At 40.6% G+C, this 15840-nt stretch overlaps 1 protein-coding gene across 6 annotated transcripts in view; it reads left to right on the top strand.

Annotated features, from left to right (window-relative positions):
• The window catches only part of LOC101858246 (nuclear pore complex protein Nup153), a 148071-nt gene that overhangs the window by 45727 nt on the left and 86504 nt on the right, over window positions 1-15840 (top strand). For all 6 annotated transcript variants that reach the window (XM_013091512.2, XM_035973961.1, XM_035973960.1 and 3 more), the window contains one exon: window positions 1810-1929. In XM_013091512.2, coding sequence (XP_012946966.1) covers window positions 1810-1929 — 120 coding nt within the window. The remainder of the gene's footprint in view (window positions 1-1809; window positions 1930-15840) is intronic.

Below are 15840 nucleotides of genomic sequence, written 5' to 3'. Positions count from 1 at the left end.
GGCAGGCGGAATCTTATGTGACACCGAGGCTCGATCGGGAAAATCAAGATCTACTTTCGCTTTCGTTACCACCGAGAAGTTTGCCAGCAGTTGTCTGATAACGCAACATTTTTGGCATGCAGGTTGTGCAGTATAAACGCAATGTCGCCGTGCAAATTAAATGTAAGAAATACTCGGACTCGTCGCTCTGCTGTCACTTGTGGGGAAAAAAAAGAAAATACAAGCGTCCGATTTTTAGATTGTCTGGCTCGCCGGCGTGACCGGTCACTGAACCTGCGCGCGTTCGCATCATAAATAACGGCATACTTTGGTGGGAGTAACGGCGCTGCGAAGTATATGACTACGGCATAGAGGAGGAGATTATTGAATTTTTGGGGGTATAAGATACTATCTGGGGGGGTGGGGGTTAAGGCAACACCAGAGGACAAAAACTTGGAAGCACATTTCAGAACTTTGATTAGTTTTGTGCAAAGCGCGCGTTGGTGCAGGCCGTGTGTGGAATCGGGACCCCTCATACTTTGCAAATCAGTGTTATTGAAATAAAGTGTGCGCGTTTCATTGGATGGGTGATAGTAAATTACCTTTTGGGCGGTAGCGAACATGATAGGGTAGGTGACATTGAATGAGACATATGCCTTGGTTATGAAGTCTTTTATGCGCTGTGTACAGCAAAACTATTCAACGGATTAAAAAAAAAATGAATTTCAGACAAATTCCTTTTGACTTCCATATGTTGTGTACAAATTTTAAGCGCAAAACTTCAGTGTGGAGGAAAATATTAACTAAGAAAGATGTAGTAAAAAAAAATAAATCACCCTTTTGTTTTTGCTTTTTGTAAGTGTTTTACGGCGCTCGCAACTGCATAAGGTCATATGAGTGTGCGGGACACATTTAACTTTTTCAGTTGGTAGGAAATTTTGAATTTTGTCCGGGTGGCGGCCGAAGCCTACTCTTTTATCGATTTTAGACCACCAAGGGATCTTTGACATGCGCAACTTGCACACGGGCCCTCTGAGATTTTTCGCCCTTGTCCGAGAAGGCTAGGTGTAGATCTTTCCTACCAGAAGATCAGGGGCGTGGCTGAAAGACAGCAGTAAGAAGAAACCAAGGAGTAGCAGTAGAAAGGTTGTAGAAAGAATCAGAAGCCCAGAGGAGGGGGACAAAGGAGATGAGGGAGTGGGGGCAGAAAGAGGAGACGAAAGCAGACGACAGAACATTGCTAGAGAGCAGGAAAGGAGGTGAAAAGAGACAAATTTAGAGAAGAAAATGTTTCGGTCACTACCCGGATTCGAACCCAGGACCTTTGAATGAGAGGCAAACACCTTAACCTCTAGGCCACAAGAGCCCCCTTTACTTTAACTGATACAAAAACAAACCAAGAACAACTCCATGAATGTTGCCTACAAACTTGACCCATCACTCACAAGATTGACCCATTGATTTTGATCTGAGTGGGTCAATTGACCCATAGTCATTCATAGCAAAAATGAACCCTGTATTTGGCATGTTGGGACTTTTGTCTTGCACTTCTTTTTTTTTTTTTCCTGTCTGTCATGTAAAAAAATAGCCTTTGAAAATGGTACAAAATCCAGGAGAAAGCTGGGGAAGAAACAGGAAATTCTTTCTCCTTGATGAGTGGGAACCTTGAGTCTAGTAGTTTGTGTGTGAACTTTCAATTTTACATTTTGTGATAAGTACATGAACAAAATAAATATGATGGGTAATGATCTGAATCTAGAAAGTTGGTTCAAGACAAGTAAGTGGGTTAGCCGGAACACAGTGTTATGTGATGATTTTGTCAACTTTCAGAACGATGCATCTTTGTTTGGAGACAGTTTTGGGGAATCTTCATTTTATGCTGGAAAGACACGGTATGGAGGAGCATCTACAGAAAGAAAGCAATCATTGAATAAATCACTTCCCTACCAGGTGAGTATGTTGCCAGTTAAAGTTTTGATGTAAGTCTGGCTGGATTGTCTAGGTTCCCCAGGCGGGTTAATTGTTTCACAGGATTATTGTCATGGTGGCAGAATAGGGAGTTTCCTGCCCACAAAAATCATAAGTGAGATGAGCAGTCGTTGTGTTTACCCAATCTGCAGTGCTTCCACTCTTCCGTATTTTATGGAAATCCGTACTTTCTGCCAGTTCCGTACTGGTTCCTCCATCATTATCAACTCCCTCCGTAAAAAGCTGCGACAGCGTAGGACTACCGAAATTCAGTAGCAAAAGATCTGTACTTGTCTTCGTGTCATCTAGTGCTTATATAAGTTAGGAATAATTACGGTAATTCTCTCGGCAATAATTTAATGTTATAGAAACCTGCCAGATTGCAGATTTCCTGCAATCGGCCATTATTCCGCTATGCCCCATGCATTCATTGCGGGCTTGTCGGCAGTACATTTTTACCTTTGGGTTGATCAAAATCTGGCAAACTTTTTGTGCCAGTTTCCTCCATTCTATCATTCACTCATTCCGTCTATCTTCTGATTGTTGCCGCGGCAGGAAAATCTGCACGTTGATCAAGTAAATTGACTTGTGATCTTAGACAGAAAATTCAGGGATGTAAATGTTTCAGATTTTCTCTGATTTCAGATTTTTAAACCCTTCCTGCTTTGAAAAAAAAATAACACGGCCCAATAACAAAAGGAAGAAATCAATATAAATAAAAAGTAAAAAAAAAGTTTCCCTACTGTAGTGGAACTAAATTGCGTGATGCATTCGTCTTGCGCATATTATTACTATATAAATAGTCGTGTAAGTCCTTCTCACACATTAACTAGGCATGGAAACACCCACCCACTGTTTATTCTCACATCACACGCATAATGTATGATGCTGTCAAGACTTCTATACACACGACAAGAATTTCCGATGAAAAAAATCGGAAGTACAATGATTTTAAAGGTCTGATGTTTCCTAGTTTTCCAAGGAAAAAAATCGGAAAGCTGTTCAGAAATTTGTTGTGCCAATAGTTTTAAAATAGCACTAATATTTGCCAGGTTTCATATTGAGTGCATTGAATATCAAAACTGATTTAGAATTCCTCTTTCTTGTGTATTTGCGTTCTAATATTGAAGCACATAAGGTCTAGATGTAGACCTTTTTTTTTGGTCAGTGAGGGCAATGCTGTCTAGATCGTATTCTATCTGGCATACAAATCAAATGTGTTTACAATCGGAGGGAGAAAAAATGGCGGCCTCCATGGAGCTTGATGACCGAAACAAACCGGTTTATTTTTATGGATGTTACACCGAAAAACAGGTTCCAATTGGAATGGCAATGGCTCATTTAAAAAATGCCCTCTGCAAATTTTTTTATGTGCAATTACTTATGGAAAAATAAGCAAAGACGAGTTGAGCTTTTAGAGATATAAATATCGAAGTGATGGTGAGCTGGCCGATGGCGTTCGTAGATCTAGATCTAGGCCTAGATTTTGGGCCTGTGTACATGATAGTTGATTGTTTACCATGACTGTGGCTGTGCCCGTGCATTTGCGGTGTTTGAAAGTTTTCGGAAGAACGAATGTGAACAAGAGAAAGAGGTCAGTTATGAATTTAATATTGTTTATAAGAAAAGAAGCGAAAAGAAAAGAGGGTAAAAGTATGCCTTTTTTCTGGGGACCCCCCCCCCCAGCCGTAGAGGCTCCCACTTTGGTGTTGGGATTATGTAATACATTTTCAGATTTTTTTCAAGTGGCCATTTACATCCCTGAAAATGACTGTCAGAAAGTAACTTTTTAAAAAACAAATTTGTCTAGATCTAGAGAAATAATCAATACGAAGATTCTATGGCATGGGAACGGTTAAGGGCCACGATGAAAGAAATTTATGCTAAAACGAGCCTAAAACTACTAAAGTCGAGAATAATTCAAAGTGGTGTGCCAAGGTTGTGACATGCGACATTCAGGCGTGAAATTTAAGGAAAATTAGGGTATACGCTTCGTAACTTTATTGTGAAGGTACATATCTATTCATTATTCCCAGTTTTGCCATCTATCAATAGTGCGATGACAAATTAATTGAATTATAGTAGCAATGGAAGGGAACCTGCTTTTAAACATTGTCATCAATGGAAATATATTATGTAGATCTTTGTGAAGAAATCAACCAAGACAAAATTGTTGGTGTAAAAATAAATGTTATGGTTTGCAGACAATCTCCAGTGCTTCCACTCTTCCGTATTTTTACGGAAATCCGTACTTTCTGCCAGTTCCGTTCTTGTCCCTCCATCATTATCTACTCCCTCCGTAGAAAAAACTGCGAGAGTGCAGGACTGCCGAAATTCCGTGCTCGCCTTCGTATCGTCTTGTATAAGGTACGGATATTTACGGTAATTCTCTCGGCAACAAGTTAACGTTATAGAAACCTGCAAAATTGTGCATTTCCTGCAATCGGACATTTTACTCTACCACTATGTCCCAGTCCCATGCATTCATTGCGTGTTGGTCGGCAGTACATTTTTTTACCTGCAGACGGATCAAAATCTGGCGAACCTTTTGTGCCAACTTCCTCCTTTCTGTCATTCACTCATTCCTTCTGTCTATCTTCGGATTGTTGCCGCGGCTGGAAAATCTGCGCGTTGATCAAGACTGATTTTGATCTTAGACAGAAAATTACTGCCGGAAAGAAACTTTTCACAAATTTTATCTAGATCTAGAGAAATTATCAATGCGAAGATTCTACGGCACGTGAACGCAATATAAGGGCCGCGGTGAAAGAAATATATGCTGATACGGTCATGCCCACTACGGATGGAATCGGCCGATTGCGCTGATCGCCCGACTCGGTCGAACAACCGTGTTTGCTTTGAAACTGAAAATAATCACGTTTGTTTTTGAGGCGATCGAGTTGGGCGATCAGCCCGAACGGCCGATCCCGTCCATAGTGAGCACCACGTATAAAATCAAGAATAATTCGAAGTGGTGTTCCGAGGTTGTGACAGGCGACTTTCAGACATGAAAATTTAGAAAAAATGTGGGTATACGCTGTGCAACCGTATTTTGAAGGTACATCTATTCATTTTTCCCAGGTCCTGCTGTCAATGGTGCGACTACAAATTAACTGAATTATAGTAGCAATGAAAGGGGAACCTGCTTTTAAACATTTCCAGCATTGGAAAGATATGCTGGCGATGAAGTCAAACAAGACAAAATGTTGGTGAAAAAATAAATATTATGGGCTGTAGGCAATATCTTCAAACAGGCTCCCAAATGCTATTTTCTACCCTCTAAAAGCACTAAATTTCAATTTCTTCGGGGGCTTCGACCCCTGAAACCCCACCCTGCTGGGGGCCTATGCCCCCCCCCCCCCCCTGCAGAATTTTCCTTACTTTTCAGCTTCAGCTGGTGGAAGCACTGAATCTGAATCAATGGACGCCTTACATGAACTTAAACAGAAGTGCTGCTCATTTCTTTTATCATGAGACTCAGTGGTCTGAATCATATCTTTTTGTTTTACCCTTAACTCCCCAGAATTTTGCCTATTTTGGCTTTGTCGTTTGAGTCTCAGGAGTGCTCCATATCCTCAAGCATCCTGCAATAATCTAACTGCTCCAGATACACATTTACCAATGGAAAAGGAACCTAGCCAATAGATTTCATATTTGTCAAACTCTCTTGAGGTGTGACCTATTTTTTCTGGTTTTTAAAAATAGCACCAGAACCCACACCTCCCTAACAATCACAAAGGAGAAGAAAAAGTGTTTGAAAATTTAGAGTTTACATTTATTTCATGAAGAAGTCCAATCAATTCTGCATTTTATGTGTCAGAGATACAGATACACCATTCTGTTGGAAAATAAATAAATGAGGGCTAACTCTATAGAAATGCCAACCGGGCTTCCGAGCGCGATGAAAATTTGGTCCCCGTTTGCTGGTGAACTTTTGTTCGGGGTCGGAACGATAGTGACTAACTTTCTCGAGCTCGTTCTGCGCTATTTCAGGACCAATGTGAATGAAACTTGGCAACCAATCAGAAAATAAGGCAAACTAATGATATGTGGAAGTCGAAGTTCGTACTCATAAATTAACCTATACTTTTGGTGTCGGAAACTCTTTCGTATCGGGTACACCGAAAACTATAAGGAGTTTGATATTCGATGCCGAGATGGTAGGAGATCCATCTTTCCTCTATAGTTATAGTGTGTGTTCAAATTTGAACCTTCTGTGTCAAGTAGTTGTGCAGATGTGCTGAATTTATCATAAATGCACGACTACCCCGCGGTTTCGCACGGAGACCGGCCATTTTCCCTTCACTCCGTATGCAAATGTATGTGACCTACAAATCCCCGCATGACTTTTCCGAGCCTGTTCATTCGTCACTTGAAATAGGGCAATGGCGGTTGTTTTTCTCTCTGTCCCCCCCCTGTAACATCCCAATGGGGGTATTCCGAGGCAAGCTTATCTCGCCTCGGGGTGTTCGCGTCTCAACGGGAAAAAGGGTTTTTTAATAGAACAGCATGCTAGATTGAATTAAATTACATTTTATGGTTGGCATGGTCTAAAGTAATCAAAACCAGAAGCCTCAGTCTACACTGCTGAGGCTACAGTTTTTGAAATGGCCCTTAATATAATAGATCAATCAACCAAGTCTACTTTCCTAATCCTTTCAGACTCTCTCTTGTCTGAAATCTTTAGAGCGCTCTGACACCTCCGACAACAGAATTTTATAACTTTTAATTAAACTGCGTTTTTTACATCAATCTGGAAAAACTATTACAATAGCTTGGCTTCCAAGCCATGTAGACATTGATGGCAACGAAGCCGTTGACCAATTTGCCATAGAATCTCTGAAACTACAGTCAAACCTGTGTAAGACGGCCACCCATTGTCAAGGACGAAAGTGGTCGTATAAGACAGGTGGCCGTCTTAGGCAGGACTGATCAAGATGAAGAAAACAAACCCCATTCCCAATCGAAAGTAGCCGCATTATTGTTGTTTTTGTTGTTGTTGTTGTTGGTTTGTATTTTGTTTGTTATTTTTATTTTGTTGCTAATTTTGTGCAAGGGTGACAATAAAACAAAATGTGTCTGAAAAGGAGGACCGAGTGCTGGGGTAAAACAAACATATGGGTTGCCACTACTCGAAGAACGAGCGACGCTTCTGTCACAAGTCCATGTTGACGTCCATTGTTACTGTGTTACTGACTGGGTAAACAGTGGCCACTCATCTCACTTACGATTTAATTTGTGTATGAGTTCTGGGAGGGGCTTACGAGTTATGAGGGATCGCACGCTTACCTTACCAGCAGCTGAAAATTGGTAGCTATTGGTCAACAGTGGCAGGGGCCTACGCAACATGATCGGTTGGAGGGACTACCTAACAACAACGACAGGTGATTAGATTAGGACGGCTCGCCCTCAACGCCAGGGGTCAATGCACAATTAATGACAAAACGTAATGGAGTCACTAAGGTGGCCGTCTACAGGGTCCCCCACAGGGTCGGGAAATCGCGAAAAAGCTGGGAATTTTGAGATGGGTCGGGAGGTCGGGAAAAAGTCGGGAATTTTGTGATGGGTCGGTAAGTCGGGAAAGGATAGGGCCTGTGTAATGTGCAGCTATCTAGACTGTATGGTTGATGAATCCTAAAGAGGAAACGTAATTGAACCGCTGTGACGGAAGTGTATGTGTGATTGTGCATTATGAACGCTGTGTCGCCTTGAAAATAAATCAATATTAAACAAAATTGTCCTCTGCTGTCGCTTGTGGGGAAAAAAAAAAGAAAAAGAAGTTATACAAGCGTCTTGACAGGTTCGCCCTCGTGACCGGTCAATGAACCTGTGAGTACCGGCGGTCTGAGCGCTGTGAAGTATAGGACTCCTTTATAAGATACACTCGTGGAAGGGTGGGCGGGGGGAGCTGAATGCAACGCTAGAGGACAAAAACTGAACTTTGAAGCAAGTTTTTTTTAGCATTTTGATTACTACTTTAGAGCTCTTTACAAAGCATGCGTTGGTGCAGGCCTTGTGTGGAATCAGGATCCGTCATGCCTTGTTATTGAACTAAAGTGTTCGCGTTTCATTGGGTGGGGTGATTGTAATTTATATCTATATTTTATTAGCTTTCTGTTCAAGATTGGCAGATTTTCAGTGTCACTGCATCTTGCGCCCCCCAGTTCTTACACCTCTCACACTGAATAGGTGTACTTGAGCCATTCTAGTTATTACTCTACTTTGAGTTGCAGCAATGGTTTTCGTCCTCACGTTTATTATATGAATCCCAGATTGGTTATTGACAGTCGATTTTCTTGTTCTAGGTCTTTTTTCAGGCTAAAAACAGGATTCATTTTTTTATATAGGGCCTATAGTTTGTTATGTTGGCTAATATGATGATGGGAAAATATAAATAAGTAAGAACAGACTGAAGCACCAAAGTCTCTCAAGATCCCAGTGCCACACTGACATGTTGTTGACTGGATATAATGTACTTACATGTGTGTGTGTATTCACAAACACATACAGTATTATATTAGATATAAATGGAGCACACGCTTTCATTGTTATGTAACATGTTCCTGGAAAATGGATGAGGCCCCTCCCTTGGAAAATTGAGAAGCTGGTTTGGCAGTCACCCAGTATTATAGTCATCTATTGTTTGAAGACTATACTACAAAATGTACATTTGCATTCATTTATAGACATTTTGACTTTTTATCTTTGATAGATTGGCTTTTTTGGGGATCATTCTTGACGCGCAGCGGCCTGATTTTTCCCTTGAATTGGGGTCTTGAAAAAAATTTGGGGGTCTTGAAATTTTTTTCCAGGATTTGGTGGGGACCCTGCGTCTAAGACAGGTGTTATTGCTTAGTGTGATAGGGGTTGTGTGTTAAAATATGGTGGCCGCGGCAGCGTTGGACAGGTGCCCGTTTTACACAGTTAAATTATATAGAAAAAAACGCAAGGGGGGAAATGGAGAGTGGCTGTTTGTACAGGTGGCCGTCAGGGCAGGTTCGACTGTACCTGAAAACAAAAATAGTAAAATCCCTTACTCTGACATGGAACCGAAAGTAAAAGAACACATCACATCTTCCTGGTCCCAGATTTGGAACCAACAAATACACAACAAATTCCATTACATTCAACCGAAACTTGCGCCCAGGAATCCCCTGTCTCTCTAACGAAGAGAAAATGTTATTTACACAAGATTAAAAATAGGACACACACAAGTCACGCTCAAACATTTACTCGAAGGAGAGGAAGCTCCTTTTTGCGTGGCGTGCAACACATACTTTACAGTTCGGCACATCCCAAAGGAATGTGTCGACTTCAAAAATGTACGTACAAAACACTTTAAATGTAAAGATGTCAAAACTCTTTTTGACATTGTTAACCCGAGAACAATTGTAAGTTATATATGAAAGAAATAGGACTGTTTAATAGGATATATATAGTTAACGCCAGTGTATATACACTGAAATTAATATTGTATTTAAAAATGTAATAGTCTTTACGGCACTATCGACTCAATTTTGCTGGTAAGGCCTGTTGGCACTTAAATGACCAGAATTGAGTCGATAGTGCCGTAAAACGCCTACTCAATCAATCACCCACACACGACAAAGCAAGCACAAACACCAAAACATTTATCTCTTTTTATCTTGGCCGTACCCCCGCGGATTCTATTCCCGTCCTTGGGCTGCCGTGCCATATGAGGGTGTATTTTTCAAAGTGCTCTATTTCTTATGTTTACTCTTAGGTTTTAAGGAAATTTGGCAGTTGAGATGAGTGTTTTTCATCCACAATGGAATTTACGGCACTTGATTCAGAGTCACTTTCATCAAATTAGTATCATTCCCCTCACAACCCAGCGCAAATTCAAAAAGTACTTCGTCAATCGTGAACGTGCGTTTTCGAGACATCTTTCAAGCTTCTACACCCATCAAAAACAAAGAAACCGCTTTTCATTGGAAAATTTAAATATTCAGACAGAGCTGGCATCGCCGTATTTGTGTATTTTGGTGATTGTAAAGCATAACTAGCTTCTTTGACGTGACTATCGCCGTTCCCAGTTTACTCGTAGCCCGGACTGGTCCCTGGAAAAAAGCGTTCAAACAGAATACAAAAAAACTTTAAGAAAAATACCCCAGTGCGGAGCTTATCTTCACCGATGGCTCCAAATCAGACTCTGATGTGGTCGCCGCAGCCCTATCTTCAAACAGTACACACCAGAGGAGACTCCATCCCGAAGCCTCCATTTTCTCTGCGGAGGCCACTGCCATTGACATATTCTCCTTTCAAATCTTTCTTTATCCTTTCTGACTCTGTCTTGCACCACCTCACTTGCAAACTACATGCTCCTACTCTCAAAAATAGTTGGCCTATAACAAAAAATACACGCCTTGGCTGAAACTGGGAAAAGTACCGTGTTCGCATGGATACCTAGCCATGTGGGCATTTGAGGAAACGAGCAGGTAGATCACCTGGCAAAGAAATCCATATCCCTTCTGTTGGGATCAACGACGAACATTCTCCCACAGACTTATTTTAAAAATAAAGTAAAAAACTACACTTCCAGTCTGTGGGAGACCCATTGGAAAAAACAAACGAACGATACTCTTCAACATTAAGCCCAAACTGGGACCGCGAAATCCTTCGGGCCTCTCTAGAAGAGAGGGTCATTTTTACTTGATTTACGCATTGGGCACACGGCCCTAACACATAAATACCTCCTTCAGGGAAATGAGAAGCCGTTCTGTTTCGGATGCGACACAGATTTTACCATTAGACACATTTTAAGGGGGTGTAGCTATGGTCAACACCCAATTGCTATAGTTTTTGGTCTAAAGCTTGCTTTTCTGCATCAAAGGGGGTGACATAGTACAAAAAAAGGTTACCAAGCAAAAAATTCAAGATTTCAGCCATAATCATCTCGAGCCATCAAAAATAAAGGATTGATTCAGCATTTTTAAAACCAATTTTATATTTTGTCAATCATCAACACTCGTCAAGATCAGTGCTTCCACTCTTCCGTATTTTTACGGAAATCCGTACTTTCTGCCAGTTCCATACTTGTTCCTCCATCATCATCAACTCCCTCCGTAAAAATCTGCGACAGCGTAGGACTACCGAAATTCCGTAGCAAAAGATCCGTACTCGCCTTCGTATGTCTTGTATAAGTTACGGATATTTACGGTAATTCTCTCGGCAATAGTTTATGCTATAGAAACCTGCCAGATTGCACATTTCCTGCAATCGGCCATTATTCTACTCTGCCCCATGCATTCATTGCAGGCTTGTCGGCAGTACATTTTTTACCTGCAGATTGATCAAAATCTGGCGAACTTTTTGTGCCACTTTCCTCCTTTCTATCATTCTCTCATTCCGTCTGTCTATCTTCGGATTGGTGCCGCGGCTGGAAGAATCTGCGCGTTGATCAAGTAAATTGACATGTGATCTTAGACAGAAAATTACTGCCAGAAAGAATTTTTTTTGCAAATTTATTGTCTAGATTCTAGATCTAGAGAAATTATCATTGCGAAGATTCGGACGAGCGACAGTCGTTCTAACCCTTACACACAACTACATGTAAACTGCGCTGGCAAGACTAACACACGGCCGTTGTCTTTGCTTTAGTCTAAACGCATTATGAGGGATAAGAGATTTGTTGGTACATTTGGTCGGTCGGCCCCCGTCGTTATCCAAGAAGTAGAACGACTGTTTCTCATCCGAGTATTTTGTTTGAACGTGCAGTTAGTCGGACCTGTTAGTAAAATTGTTTCAATCGCGCATACGCATCACGTGACATGATATCGCCGTGTGAGTTCTGCGTGTCGGGGACCGTCCGTTGACGGGGTCAACCTAAGTTCATGTATTTCGGGACTTATTGGTTGGGGGGTAGAGACTTTTGGACTAGGAGTGCTTAACGTGATGCTTCGGGATTTACAAAAAATAATGATAACACGCACGCAAAGACACACAGAGAGCATATAGGCCGAGTAATTTATGGACACCCATGGAAAATTTTAAAGTCAGCTTTGACAGTCACCTTGGTGATTTGCTGTTGATCCCGATTTTTTTCACCAAATCCCGATTTTTCTCTCCCTGAGATCCTAATTTTGAGGCTTCATAGAGTGGCAGGTCTGGTAACTGTATTGTGAAGGTACGGCCTACATATATCTATTCGTTATTCCCAGGTTTGCCTTCTATCAGTATCAAAGGTGCGATGACAAATTAATTGAATTATAGTAGCAACGGAAGGGGAACCTGCTTTTAAACATTGCCAGCAATGGAAAGATATATTGGTGAAGAAATTAAACAAGACAAAATCTGGGTGAAAAAATAGGTAGTATGGGTTGTTGGCAATCTCTTCAAACAGGCTCCCAGATGCCATTTTCAACCCTCTAAAAGTACTAAATTTCAATTTCTTCGGGGGCTTCGCCCCCTGACCCCCCACCGGGACTCTGTCCCTGGACCCTGCTGGGGGCCGCAGAGGCCCCCAGACCCCCAGCAGAATTTTCCTTACTTTTCAGCTTCAGCTGGTGGAAAGCGCTGAAGATAGAAACCTAATATTTGGCATGCCGATTACTGTTGGTAGGTGGAATAACCTTACAGGGCCAAATATGAATTTTCTGTACTAACTTGTGAGCTTTACAGTCTTTGTTATGCACTACATTCATGTCTCCAATATTTTTAAATTTTGTAAAATAAAAAGGCCTAAAACTCAAAATGTGTTCCATAAACAGTAAAAATGCCCCTGTAAGGTTATAGAGAAATGTGTATAAAAGATTGTGTGCAAATTTGAAACAATTCTGACAGTCATTTTCTGAGATCTACTCAAGATAGTGTTGCTACCTGGTCAGATAAACAATTCTGAGAAAACTGCAAAGAGATAATTTTTGGTGAAGATTTTCCTACATTGCTACCTCTCTCAAATGCGTTTTCCAGCTATTTATAAGTTTGATAAAGGATGTAGGCTTCTTAAGATCGATCCTTGATATTGATATCTATTAAGATACTCCAAAATCCGAAAACTGATATTTTTTCAAAATTTGTACTGATCTGACCAGTGGATCCCCTTAACCGAATGTCTAGACTTCAAAGAGACCCGAAGGAAATATTTTAAATGCTAAAAATTGCAAGATCTGTTTTCTGTCGTTGATCCCAACAGAATTTAGGATTTTATGAAGGCCTTTGGCCGTAACTGTATGGAAAATTGTAAAATGAAGTGTTTGAAATTTTTATGGTATTTAGAAACATGTTTTAAATTTAAAATCTATTTACACTCAACATTTAGCATTTTAACTATTTTTATTAGAAATATTGACCAAAATCAGGCAGTGCAGTGAACAGTTGAGAAAAACCCCCCAACTTATTTCATGGGCTCATATGACCTTATGCAGTTGCGAGCGCCAGATTTGTTGACACCCCCCCCCCCCCCCCACTTGTTTGCACTTACCTGACCAAAATTGAGTCGATAGTGCCGTAAAACACCTACTCAATCAGCCACTTTTCTCCTCAACAATGGATGTGTGTGTGTGTGTGTGAGAGTGAGTGAGTGAGTGAGTGAGGGAGAGCGACCGACAGACCCATTGTCAAGGAAAAAAGTTGCTGAATAAGACAGGTGTGTGAGGGTGGTTGGCGAGTGCTCTGGTGTTGTTTGCTTCTTGTTTCCTATCAAACATCTGTTATCCTTATCTCCCCTGCTTCGTTTTATGTTTGTTACTCTCTTGTAACACCTCTAATCTTCTGGCGCAAAAAAGAAAAAAGAAAAAAAGAAGGCAGGTGGGCATCTTGGGCAAGACTGATCAAGGTAAAGAAAACAAACAATTCCCTTCTGAGGTCCCAACCGGAGGTGGCCGAAGGCTTACGACTACTGTAAGGTTAATTAAAATAGGTTTTGGGGGTTGATGCTGAAAAAAAGCTGGGGGTGGTTGTTGCTAATTTTGTGCAAGTGCAAGGGTAAAATAAAACGAAATGTGTCAAGACGGGGAAGACCGAGTGCCATAGTTGCTACCACTCGGAGAAAGAACGGCACTTCTGTTGCAAGTTAATGTTGATGTCCAGAGTTGTTGACAGGACTTATAGGTTTATACGGGGATGCCAAATATACGGTTTTTCCGGCCTTTTCCGTTTTTTTCATACACTTGCAAAGGAAAGGGGAATGGAAAGAGAAATGTTTTTGTTTGCTCTTTTAAAGATTTTACAAGGTTTGTTTTAGGTGAGGTGTGATGCTCCGCTCATCCCCCCCCCCCCCAAAAAAAAAAAATCATTTGGCATCCTTGGTTATAGCAGATCACATTCTTCCCTCTCCAGCAGCTGAAAATTTATTGTTGCCGATTGGTCAACTTGGGTAAACAGTGACCTACTCACCATGATAGTTTATTGGACGGACTAAGATAATGAATGGATTATGATGGCTCGTCCACTGCGCCAGGAGGCAAAACATTAATGACGAAGTGTCCGCGCGCGTAGCCATCTTAGAGAGTTAGAGTATTTTTGGTTGTTGGTAGATAAAATATGGTGGCCGCGGCTGTGTTGGAGAGGTGACCGTTTTACACAATGAAATTTTTTTTTTTTAAAATGGGAGGAATGGAAACTCGGTGCCATGACGGCAGGTTTGACAACACACACACACAGACACTTTTTTAAAATAAGAGGACTCTTTTCATGAAGTTATGAAATGAAAATGTGTGGATTTGTGGCTCAAGTAGTTTGTCGTCAGGCACCACATTTTTAATTGGATGTTGAGTACTTCTTTATGTCATTATCAATAATGAAAATGTTGCAGTATTTCACGATGAATGATGCTGGTTTTCCTTATCATTTAAAACAAAAGTAGGGGAAATGAAATATGACTCACTTAGAAAGACGAGCAACATTGATCAATGATATTGTGCATTCTTTTGTTTCTTCACGATAGGTGAATTAGGGGTGTCGGATGATTAGTTTGGAATGTGTAATAGTAATGTAACATCCATCTTGTGTTTTTGCAGACTTCAGAATTTCGGCAACATTTTAAATTTCATCATTGCAATTAAAATTATTTTTTTTGCATGTAAGGCAAGCACTAATACATTTTTTTGGTGTTTTTGGCTTGAAAAATCGATTTTGGGCTAGAAATAATGTTAGGCCATTATACTACATGTTCCACATGTTTCCAAAGCTTAAAAAACACCATAAATCTATAAATTTTCTGTTTTTATAACCAAGGGATGATCTTTTAGGATCACAAAACAGGGCTATGTTATTAGTTTTGGGTTATAAAACATTGTAGCAACCATATGTTACTTTGAATAGAAGGTTGACATGCTGTACACTACAGTATACCTTGCATCTACTTTTGTTGCCATTTTTCTGGTCCAAAAGTTGCCACAAAAATGGCAAAGGTTGCCATAAAAGTTGTCATTAATTTCAAGCTTTCAACCCTCTGTGACGACGTGTATAGCAATATGTTGATAGAGGAAACTTACTCTAAATCACCAGAATTTCTTGTGCTCTGTTTTAGCTGAAGCAACCAGAATATCATTTGTAGCCACAGAGTGTAAAAAGGTGAAAAATAAAAAAAGTTTCACAACAGAATGAAATCAAAATTAGAACGGCACATAAAACAACCACAAAAAGTAACAAATAGGACGTGTGTCAACCTATCCAAAGATTGCCATTTGAACCCAAAAAGCGTGCGTAATTCAAGAAAGCACAGGATATTACATGTAATTTATGGAATCATACACAAGGGGCCTGCCAGTGTCGATATTCGGTTTTGATGGGCACACGATCCAACATAACACATAAAAATAAAGGTAGGAACATCAAATTAAATGATATTACACTATATAAACACAAAGAACAAGAAAAACAACACTGGACAACAACCCCAAGGGAAAAAAAATTAACACACCAGAAAGG

Source organism: Aplysia californica, unplaced genomic scaffold (assembly GCF_000002075.1).
Source record: "Aplysia californica isolate F4 #8 unplaced genomic scaffold, AplCal3.0 scaffold00038, whole genome shotgun sequence".
Taxonomy (NCBI): Eukaryota; Metazoa; Mollusca; class Gastropoda; order Aplysiida; family Aplysiidae; genus Aplysia; species Aplysia californica.
This window is presented reverse-complemented; position numbering and strand designations above follow the sequence as displayed.